Source organism: Ictidomys tridecemlineatus, chromosome 4 (assembly GCF_052094955.1).
Source record: "Ictidomys tridecemlineatus isolate mIctTri1 chromosome 4, mIctTri1.hap1, whole genome shotgun sequence".
In the NCBI taxonomy this organism is placed as follows: domain Eukaryota; kingdom Metazoa; phylum Chordata; class Mammalia; order Rodentia; family Sciuridae; genus Ictidomys; species Ictidomys tridecemlineatus.
Window position 1 is genome coordinate 197,320,799 of NC_135480.1, and position 12,123 is coordinate 197,332,921.

Sequence of the window (12,123 nt, forward strand, 5' to 3'; positions counted from 1 at the left end):
CCATCCCAGGGCCTTGTGCGTACTAAGCATGAGCTCTACCACTGAGCTATACCCAGCACTTTTTGCCTCTTTCTGTATTTCCAATGTCTAGCACAGTGTCCTGCAGAGAGTGGGCATAAAATAAGATACTTCTTAACCAGCTTTCCAGCTAGATGTGTTTTTTTTTCTTTCCTCCAAATCCTGACAACACTTAAAAAAAAAAAAAACCTCTCTATGGCACTTAAATTTTGGCTGATACTTTAATTTCTTGTGTATTTATATCTCTCCTTAGACTGAGCTTTCCTGAGCACAGGGAGTGTGTCTAGGTTTGAATTTCAATTCTGCAGCTTCTTAGTTGTCTGATCTTTACTTCTTTGAGCCCTAAGTTTCTTCAACTGTATATAAAAAAAAAGGGATTATTAGGCTGGCCTTATAGAATTGAGATAGTCCTCAGTAAATATAGATGATAGTTTTCTGTAATCCTTCCATTTGACTCAAGTGTTTAAATCACCATAATGAAAAATGGAAAAAGAGTGCTCTACCACTGAGCAACATCTCAAACCCTTTTCATTTTTTATTTTGAGAGAGAATCTCCCTAAATTGCCTGGGCTGGCCTTGAATTTGCAATTTTCCTGCCTCAGCCTCCTGAGCTGCTGGAAGTATTAGCATGTACCACTGACCTCAGGACACTTGAGATATATATATTTGGTATCAGGGATTGAACTCAGGGGCACTCAGTCACTGAGTCACATCCTTAGCTCTGTTTTGTATTTTATTTAGAGACAGGATCTCCATGAATTGCTTAGCGCCTCGCTGGCTTTGAACTCACAACCCTCTGTGTCAGCCTCCAGAATAGCTGGGATTACAAGCATGCGCCACTGCACCTGGCTGACTTTTTATTTTATTTTTTTAATGAAACTTCTTAAATGACTTTATTTGCCCCTTGCTTAATGCCATTCCCAGCCAGCATAGAATTGGCAAAAATACTCAATAAGCACATTACAAAGAGATCCACAGGGGACAAGACAGAAAGATCAGGCAAATTTGTTCTGTGCTGTGTTCATTGTCACACTGTGTTCATTGTCACATGTGTCACACTGGCTCAGTGGCAGAGCGCATGCCTCACACGTGTGAGGCACTGGGTTCAATCCTCAGCACCACATATAAATAAATAAAAAAGAATGGTATATCAACAACTAAAAAATATTTTTTAAAAAAAGCATAAGGGATTGCAAATCAAGAGGAACAAGAAGTGACATGGATATTGTGAAAACTGGGCTTGCTTCTTCACACAGCAGACACTCTAGAATGTGCACATGCTGGGGAAATGACATTTTCTTATTCTCCTAATGCCTTCACAACAAAACTACCCCATTCGCAACCCTCACAATCCTTCCCAAACTGGTTACAGCTAAAAAAGGTGCTTAAACCACATTCCCAAGAGGTGAGACTTAGACACTGCAAGGCTGATAAGTGAACCTCAGTCACCTGCCATTCTTCCTTACCCACCCAGAGAGGAAGATCCACTCTCAGTCATTTCATGAAATTCCTGCCCTTCAAGTTTCCCACTCACTACTTCAGAAGTGAATCCTTGGTAACAGCTTTACCAGGTAAATGACAACAGGCAATCAGTATTCCTGAGATATTTTGGTTGATATACTTGTCAAGTTAGCCAGGTGCAATACTCTTAAAGATTAGGGATCTGATGATACTAGGTTGTAAATACTACTTTGCTAGGTTTAGAGCATTTTTTTTTCCTGCCAAGATCTTTCCTGAAAGCTGCATTAGAATAAATTTTTGGCCAATCAAAGCCAGGGTCTGCATATAAGCCTAGATTTTTAAATTTTTGTACTGAGCATTCAAATTAAGCTTATCTCCAGGAAAATAATATGTATTTTTTTAAAAAATATACTTTTATAAAAAGCCAAATAGTCACTGTAACAATTAGAAATTACAGCTCAATGAAAACTTATGTATACTCTCATCTCTGGATGGGGTGATACATTATTTAAGCCTTTTGTATCTTTCCCCCACCAAAAGTGGAATAATGGAATACTGACTGATTTAAAGTTTATACCCCACATACTGTGAACATCTTTTCATTCCAGGACATAATCTTTATCATTATTAGTGGCTGTACAATAGTCTATTGTTGCATGTGATGAACGTTTAGGTTGTGTCCAAATTTCTCAACTAGAAACTCTGCTGCATTGAATATGCTTTTAGTAAAATTTCTGAAATCCTTATTTATGTATTATGTAAATTAATTTTGCTGAAAAGATGAAATAATACAATTAAGTTCCTCTCATTCTGGTATCTTTTATTACTACCAATAGCAACTACCATTTCTTTTTCCTTTTTTAGTACTGGGGATTGAATTCAGGGTAACTTCACACTGAGCTATAGCCCTAGTCCAATTTTTCAAAAAAACTTTTAAAAATAAAAATACATATTTTAGTTGTAGATGGACATAATATCTTTATTTTGTTTATTTATTTTTATGTGGTGCTGAGGATTGAATTCAGTGCCTCACACGTGCAAGGCAAGCACTATACCACTAAGTCCCAGCCCCATAATTATTTATTTTGACACAGGGTCTAATTAAGTTGCTGAAGCTGGCCTCAAACTTGCTATCCTCCTGCTTCAGCCTTCTGAGTTTCAGGGGTCACTATGCCTGGTAATAACTACTATTTTTCTTTTTAAAAAAATATTTATTTTTTAGTTGTAGCTGGACACAATACCTTTATTTTAATGTGGTGCTGAAGATCAAACCCAGGGCCTCGTGTGTACCAGGCAAGCACTCTACCACTGAGCCAGAACCCCAGCCCAAATGACTACCATTTCTTGAATATCTAATATGTGTTAGCTCATCATATACACTATTTCTAATGCTTAAAAAGATCTGTAAAATATTCCTCCTGGATACCTAAAATAACAAAGCAAAAGATCTGTGAAGAAACCAAACCAAAAAGAGAAGTTGTATAGTAATTTGTGTTGGATCAGCTTTTAAGGAGAAGCAGTGACACATTCTTTCTAAGATCATAACCCAGGCCAATGTTCAGAGCACTGTATGTTGTCTGCCATCCTATAACAGCAGATTTCCTCTAAGATATATTGTACTTGCCACGCCTGGAAGTCATATGGAGTAATAAATCCCATGAATCATTGGGACTTAATTACCCTGAAGTTCAAAACACACTGGATTTCCTCTGCTGAGAAAGGCCAGAACCACACCTTTCACCATGGCTAAAAACTGGACTCCAGAATCATATTCATTATTACACAAAAAGAACTGGATGGGCTCAAGAGTTATTGAAATAACCCAAGTTGCAACATTTAAAGGCAATCTTTTCCTTCTCCTTCCAGAGTGTGTGAAGCACTCTGTGTTGTAAACTGTCAACAGTGTGTCTGGGTGGGGAAAGATAGGATGGTTGGGAATTTTATCTCAAAACACATGCTATCGGTTTAGCAGCATTTTATAAGGGGTAACAGTAGGTCAAAATAAAAGGTCTAGGTAGTTTTTGAATTTTCTTCTTAAAAGCAATTATATTCAGGATATGAGTTCTTTGGGGCCATTATTATTCCATATCAGAAATTCTACAGCAGGATTGGGCAATCGGCTCCTGTAAAGAGCCAGAGAGACATGTTAGACTTTGCAGACCATCAAGTCTGCTACCACAGCGTGTGAGCCCTCACTGGCAAAACAGACATAAGCGAACATGGCTGGGCTCCAATAAAACTTAATTTATGGACACTGAAATCTTTCATAGGCAATGCAACATTATTCTTTCTGTTTTTGTTTCTTAAAGCCATTTCAAAATACAAAAGCTATTCACACCTTGTGGGCCATACAGAAACAGCCAGCCAGCCAGGTTTGCTCCACAGGTTGTTATGACCCCTATTCTTGTTCTGTGTCATACTGTTATTTATTTGTGAAGGAAGGCTTTTATAAATTAAACAGTGCGCTTGTTCTTTCTTCCTGCTATTCAAATAGGGATGTTTTCTAGTGCCACAGTTTCTCTCCTTTGCTTGTTTTGAAGCAAATCTTCCTAAGATCTGACAAATAAAATCTCAAGGTAAAAAATAGTCAAAAGGTTCATTTTCAAATGGAATTTTAGGAGAAAGACCAAGAAGGGAAGAAAATAGCAGAAAAGAAGGAAAATAAGAGAAACAGAAGAGGAGAAAAAATAAAAATGAAGGCTGCATCCCACAAAAAGACAGATGAAAAGACAGAGGGGAGAGAGGGCAGAGGTTAGCACATGGTAGGGTCTCTACTTGGAGATCACAGCTTGCAACTCATCGAGACAGAGGATTTCAAAGCAAACAAGCCTACCCTATAACTGGTTTTTCAAATGATTATTTTCTTTAGGCCCAGTTGTTATTAGAAAGCCCTTATTCTTAAATCTCCAAGGAAGAAATTATTCTTTGGCCCAGAATGACTTCAAGCCAGAAGCTATCAAAGAGCCATCTGAAAACTGTCACTTTCTCTCTATCATAAGCCATCTATAGCTACTGATGACGCTAGTCCAGAAGAACTGATTTGACGATGCACTACATGATTTAAATTACAAAGCTTAAAAATGTGTTTACCATGAAATTTTAAGGCAAGGAAATGGACTATTTTTTTAAAAGATTTTCAGCAAAATTTGAAACAAAGGGAATCCCTTTGCTTGGCTTAAAAATAAGAAAATTAAATAAGCATAAATATTCTATTTCCAAAACATTTTGAAGACTTTCTGCAACTTTCTTTCATTTGAATGTTTCAGACCATAAAACAGGAGGGAAAAAATAGGTAAAGGAATACCAATAATGTAAAATTTGGATGCCTACATCTTTCTAAGCTGCTATAGATCATTCTACTCTGCTTAAACAATGTTTACCCACACTTATAAATATCTTATTCAATGTCTGTCCTCTTCATGATATTGATCCTGTTAAAACATGTAGCATCATAACGGCCTCATGGGAAAGTACCTTATCTTTCTGTGCCTCAGTCTACTCATCTAAAAACAAGGTTAACAAGACAGCCTCCTCAGAGGGTGAATGTGATGAAGAAATGAGCTAATATGGAAGACACCTAATACATAATGGATGCTCAAAACACATTTGTTAAGTAAACAGTTGTTTAATGGTGAATTAAACCTGTTTCTTTGGGGGAAAAAAGAGACTACTTATCACATAAGACAAACTAACAACAAGGGTAAAAAACTCTGGCAGGGAGACAGACAAGCTGAATACAGCCTATGTCTGGAAACATCAAAACATCTATGTTCATAAAAATTGGAGAGAAAAACAATTTCATAATGGGTATTAGGTTCATTAAATTTAGAGGAGGCCCGAAACACTGGGACCAAACCCTCCTACGTTCTAGTGCTGTTTTGATCCCAACTCTTTTATTTGGATATCTTAGAAGCATCCATAATTAAGTTATTCTCATAAAAGTCTTTGGAGGGTAACATTACTCTCACTTAAAAATGGAAAATGCGAGCCTAAGGAAACTAGATCAGAAGGTTCTAGATTCTTTCCTGAAGATGCATGGTTAAGCAGTAAGAGTGTGAGGTTTTGGTATAAGACTCTAATTCTGCCACTACATCTTTTCAGCAGTAAAATAGGAGAAAATGGTGGTAATGATTTCACATAGTGTTATGAAGATTAAATGAGAAAATAGGTAAAGTGCTTGACACTTTAAAATGTCTAGTAAGTGTGGTAAGTATTATTATTACCACAACTTTAAGATCATTATTGATCCAGTTTATAAGTGAATTGTCTTCTGGGACCTATACACTATGGACAAAATATCAAGACTTAACAATCTGCTTGGGGACTGTATCTCTGGAGGAGAAAAGACCATGCTCAGGGTGGTAAGTCAGAGTTCCAAACTTCATTAGGCCATCTGTCCTACAAATCTTTCAAATCTTTCTCTAAATTTGAATTTACTGGAAAACAACAAGGCTTTTTCAGTAGTACTCCAAATATACTGCTTTAAGTTGTAGGTCTAAGTTATTGTTTTTTATTTTTTGTTTTCTCCACTAAATAATGTCTTAAATTTTTTATTTTAAAAATTTCAAAAGGACATGTTTTCACACTTGATACCTATATTCCTAGGAGATTAAATAGGGCAGTAAGATCATGCCCAAGATATAGATGAGAAACTGACTCTCTGGAAGTTGAGATTTGTCCAGGGTGACCCAGACAGAAGGCAAAAACACTGGATTCTCAATCTAGATCTTTTCATTCTAAATTTCACCCACACTACACTACACTACCTTTCTGTACGTGCTCATTTTAGAACGGTGGACTAGTTTGTTATCATTTAATTGTCTAACTTGAAAACGGGCATTTTCTTGGTTGTATCTTCAAGGCCAATCTACTGAAATCTCAAGGCAAATGCTATGCTAGGGGTTCAAGTTTTTTTTTTTTTTTTTTTCTCCTTAAACTAGTCCCAGAGCACAAAGATACAAAAAGATTGAAGAAAAAGTCCATCAACAGAGAATTAATACTTTCTCCTTTTTATTGACTGGGATCTCTAACTTCTTTTTTTCCTTGTTTTCATAAATGAAGTTCCTTACTAGATATATTATCCTGACAATTAACAGTCCCTTCTCTGTTAGTAACACAAACCCAAATAGTCTAGTTATAGTAACAATATGTAAAAAGGAATGTGATGGTCACACCCTGAAACCAACAGTTTTGGGTAGAAGAAACAATAAAACAAGTTGTTGACACTTAACAAACATTTAGCCATGTGATTTCGTCTCCTTTTGCTTCCTTTTTCTTTCAACAAATGTGCTCAACTATATGTATTTGATTTGGAGCAATTACAATAAAGAAGGACATAGTCTATTTTCAAAAGCTCTCATGGCTTTTAGGGGTAATGATAAGGGGGTAATGAATAAATCAAATGATAAATTATAACACTATGTAATAAATATCATGATAGAGGTATACACAGGATTCTAGGCAGATATAGAAGTGTATGGGTTTTTATGGTTACAATAGTTTTTAAGAAATTGTCTTCTAGGGCTTAAAAAACTGATTTTTGTATTCCATCTATGTCACTTTATCAACATCTTCAAAAATTTTTTTTCAAAGCTGACTAGGCAGTCGGTTTTTATAATGTAAAATTTACACTATTAGGTGGTACCAAGAACATACTTAATCATTAAAAAAAAACACATAAGTGACAGTTTTTGTGGTGTTGGGCTCTGATATTTGAGTTAATTTCTGATCACTATCAGTTTAACTCAGATTAATTACTGAAGAAGTCAAGAAGTTCTCCCCAATCTGATCAGCTATAACAACTGAAATAAACAAATCAGTCCCATGATTCTGCTTATTTTCAGTGATTCTCCCAAAGGATTTATCCTGTTGACATGCTCTTAATTATAATGATATATTTCTTTGCAATACACCTGCATGATTTCATTACAAAGTGAATGTACTGGCTTTAGGAAAATCTAGTCCTGTCCTGGGTTTGGTTATATTTACCTGCCTGGGACTAATTCCCAAAAACGTCAGGAGATAGAGTTTGGGTTTATGTAATTCCACTGCTCCCCTCAGAAGCAGTCCTCTGGAGTTGCCTTCTCCAAGAGGTCTTGACTGAAGCTGGGCTTTCTTTGTTTACTTTCTCTCACTTTCAGTGAAGTTCTGAAGTTAGACAAGACCTTGAACTTTGGTATTCGTGTTAGAGAGTTTTAGAATGGGAAAATGGTTTGGAAAACCAGATACACTGGATTTGAAACCCACCTCTGAAACATGAGCTGTTTTATTTTATCACTGTCAGTTTCCTTATGGTAAAATGGCAAATAATGACATTTTCCTTTTGCACCTATTGCATAATTATAAGAGATAAATGTTTGTAAACCACTTGGGCTGTGTTTGGCACATGACCAACATTCAAGAAATTCTATTTAATACATTCTAGTAATAGTTTTCCTACCAGTGCCCACTTTTTGAGGTTTACCATTTAAAAAACAAGAAAAAGTGACTGAGCAAAATTTCCTCCGTATGTGTACTTTTCCAAGAGGATTCATTGGTTTTCATCAGTTTTTTAGAAGATTTCTATCTAAAAATTTTAAAAAGTTAAGTGAAGAATCAAAAAAAAAAAAAGAACTTAGAAGTAAAAAACTGATATGTGACCATGAGAAAACTAAATGAACATTAAGTACAAGATCATGTTTATTCCCAAAGAACTCCAAACTGTTTTCCCTACCTAATTAGGAGATCAGGGTACAGAGGAAAGGATCCTATCCACCTTCTTATCTAGGAAAAGACAATGAAGGAAGAGATGGTCCTGTACTCTTTTTTCCCTGTTTAAATCTGAACTTAAAATTAAAATTTAAAATTTGGCTCCACTAACCTTAACTCCAATAGTGTGACTTTAAGTAATTTAACCTCTTTGAGTATCAGTTTCCTTGAATATGATGTGGTGACAGGAATAGTACCTACCATGTTGGTTGTGAGCATTCAATAAAATAATGTATATAAAATATGTGGCACTGATCCTGAGCTAAATATTTAATGTTCAAAATTTTTTTATTTGTATTTTTTGCTATTATTCTCTCTAACTCTCAATGTTCATTTGGGAAGCTATCTCTACAAGGTGTATAGTAGATACAGGAACTGACGAAGATTTCTTTAATTCGTTCTCTTTTTCTTTCTAAGGCTGATCTACACCACAGCCCTCTATAATTTTTTTTTTCATACTCCTGGGAAGGAATTAAAGCCAGGGATCCCTGGGTAAGGAAATGGCACTTAAATTAGGCAGGTGGACAAAGCTGGCTTTACCAAAATAAGCAGAATAGATGATTCCAATACAGTGTTCTTTGTGGGGTGCTGGAGAAGCCACCCAGTCCCCTAAGACTGCTTTCATTATATCCTCCTGTTTGAAATTCCATCTTTAGAAAGAATTCCTTTGAAATTCCTAAGGGCTCCTAAGAGGATAGCAATACTCCTGGGAGGGTTATCACCTCTTTCCCTCCACCCTAAGGAGTTAGCCAATAAAGGCTCAAGGTGGAAGCTCTCTCATCAAACGCACTAATTTCTTCACAGGGGAACAAGATTGCCACTCACAGTTCCTGCCTTCCAGACAGGGAAGACCCTAGTCTCCTGGTGAGGGTCCTGAAGGAGAGTTCCCTAATACCAAGAGTAAAGTGGAGTGGGGCAGAATGGGGCAGAGGGTGGAGCTAGAAGGGGAGGGAAGAGAGCGAGACTCCTTTCTTTTGCAAATAAGGCCTAGTAAGTGTGGGGAGCTGGAGCTTTGCATCTTACTATGAAAAAGGCCAGGTTCTAGAAGTGGGCAGTGGCCGTAGCGTGCAGGGGTTCTGATCACGTCCAGAGGGGCTCACATTGGAGGCAGTTGAAGGCTGAGTGGAGGAGGTGGCCTCCGAGGGGTTGGGAGGGATGGAAAGGGGAATGGACAAGAAGTGATAACACGGGAGTCCCCACTCCACCAGTCTCTGGCTGCCAGTTACTATTGCGTTTCCTCGACCGCGTGGATGGCACAAGATAAGGAAGCGCTGGCATCTGGCCTGGCATCTGGAGACCTAAGAATAACAAGCGCTTCTGCACGGTCTGTGCATTGAAACGCCCCCTGCCTTTGGCGCATCCACTGTGTGGAGGGCCAGGATGTGCCCTTTGTCCTCCCCCCCGACATCATGTCGAAATCGTGATCCCCGGACTGCAAAACAAGGTATGAGAAAACCCGGGCTTTGAGAAGCGTTCGTGCATCCAAAAGTGGCTGAGACCAGCCCTGGAGCTGGGTTGTCAGACCTCGGAACTCACGCTGCAGGCAGGGGCTTGGTCCCTAGAGGAAGGTTAAGGGTTGGGGGACTCTCGGGCCTCTCCGGGGGCGTGGACTCACCCTTGAAGGAGTCTGGGAGCCGCCGGGCCTGGGTTTCCTCGGTGCGCCGTTTATCAGACATGCTGCCTGAGCTGGAATCCACAACCACCCAAGCCTGAGCCTCCGGGAATGCAGCTAGCACCTCAAGGGGCGCAAGACCCAGGCTGCGGCCCCGCCCTCTCCTAGGGCACGCCCTTCTCCAAAATCAGCCAATAGAAGCTCAAGAATGAGGAGGGCTGAGGGGCGTGGCCTGAGCGGCGTGGCGCCCCCTGAGGCGGAGCCGGCCCCTGAGGCAGCGCGGGAAGGGAGGGGCGGAGGCTCAGGGTGTAGCGGAGGCGGCTGGCGGGCTGGCCTGAGGGAAAGGTGAGAAATAGGGAAAGGAGCCCTACTGGGTAGAGTTATTACAGCAAGGCGCCTCCGCCAGCGGAGGAATTAGAGGAGAGAAAATGGCACCCCACGGCGACGGGAGCGGGTCACCGACACGCCCAAGAGAGCGCACTGAGGCGCCCCCTGAGCCGCGGGGGCGGGTGATGAGAGGGGAAGGGCCCGACGAGACCACCCTCTAGCCAAAACGCACGAATTCGAGTGAGGTGCACTTGGCTGTATTCAAACAAAATCGTGTTTGAGCCCCTGTCCTTTGGCGGTGGTGTGCGCACTGCTGGGGATGCCGGACCGGGCGACCCGCGTCGCTTCGTGGAGTTTAAATTCACCTGGTGGCGGGTCTGTCACCAAGAAGCAAACGGAGCAGGACACCTGGCGAAGGGCGTTGGGAAGGGAGTGACAGCGGGAACCTACTCTGGTTAGATGGATAAGGGAAGGCTTCTGTAGGGAGATGGCCTTGAGATGAGAAGAAGCCAACCTCGGGAAGGGGTCGGACGGTGCAGGAGGGGAAAAGGGGGAATCCAGAGAGAGGGAAAAGCACATGCAAGGACATTCCCAGCCTCAGGCAGTCTGGGTCGGGGGTTGTGACTGAAACATCACATTTGAAAAGGACACTTTGTTTTATTCTCCATGACTTGTCCTAATGCAAACTGTTCAGGGTATGCTAATGTACACAAGAAGGTGCACCTTTAAAACAATTTGTTTTGAATCAAGTACGGAATTACTGGAAGTCACAAAGACAACAGAGAGGTCATACTGTACCCTGTACCCAATTTTCCCTGTAATTACTTATTACTTAACTATAGTCTCAGGGCCAGGAAGTATACAGTGGCACAATATAGTTATATGTCAGTTTATCATATGTAGATTACCAAGGTAATCAAGATACAGAACTATTTCATCACCACAAAGATCTACCTCATGAGAAGCATTTTAAAAAATGCGTTCAATATTCAGTTGTCTCATAGCAGCCACCTTGTGGTGCTTAGGTCATAAAATGGTACACTTTCTCTGATTTTATGGCTCTGGAGACTTGAGGCTGTCAGAAAGGAAACTGGAACATGCACAATCAACAGAGAGGTGTTAAAATGATCTTTGATTGAGGATGAAGGTGATGTAGTTTCATAAAAAGCCTGATTCAGAGCTTTCAAGTTGACCTCCAGTCAAATGGGGCAAAGAACTGTTTATATTCCTGAAGATGTTATATAACTCATGCAGTCACTTTGCTGTTAGCCTTCTGAAGATAAGGAGAGGAGTACAATAATTTAATGATCCTCTTCTCTTAATCATTCTTGATAAAGTGCACAGCTTCATTTTTTTCCATTCTGCCATGGATAAGCCCCAGAGGCATGAACTTCCTGTTTATGCTGTGGTTCCCAGGAACAAGGAGGAAAACATGGGAGAAACCAAGTAAACCCTTCAGTAGAGAAAGGCTTGATTACAATTGCATATTGCAAAGAAAATATTTGGGTTTCATTTTTGCTGGAAAGAAAAATGATATTTCAAAATGAATTCAATATCTATATGCCTCCCTGCTACGTCAGTTCAAGTCTCAAGGCAATCCCAACAGCGTCACTTCTGAAGCTTTTCCCTTTGGGACAAAGACTTTAGTAAACACTTGTTGGCTGGATTCAGATTGCATCAGTTCTAGAGCTAATTCAAGGCCCCAAACTAAGAACAAGTTTTGACTTGATCTTCAAATTACTTTCAGAGTAGTTGAATGTTTCTAATTTTGATTTAAATATGTTGACTTCTACTTGCCCATGAAACTTGTATATTTTGGTTTTCTCAAAGTATTCTATGTAAATATATGTGTTTAATGCATTTTTTAAAATAAACATTAGCAACTCTCTTCCTTTAGATTTTTTTTGGGGGAGTGGAGTACCAGAGATTTAATTCACAGGCACTTGATCACTGAGCCA

At 39.5% G+C, this 12,123-nt stretch overlaps 1 protein-coding gene across 1 annotated transcript in view; it reads right to left on the bottom strand.

Moving 5' to 3' along the window:
* Nucleotides 1–10,001, bottom strand: part of Stom (stomatin) — a 28,922-nt gene extending 18,921 nt beyond the window's left edge. Inside the window, exon 1 of the mRNA XM_005320917.5 lies at nt 9,842–10,001. Within this exon, the coding sequence (XP_005320974.1) occupies nt 9,842–9,902 (61 nt within the window). The 5' untranslated portion in view covers nt 9,903–10,001. The remainder of the gene's footprint in view (nt 1–9,841) is intronic.
* Between the last annotated feature and the right edge of the window lie 2,122 nt (nt 10,002–12,123).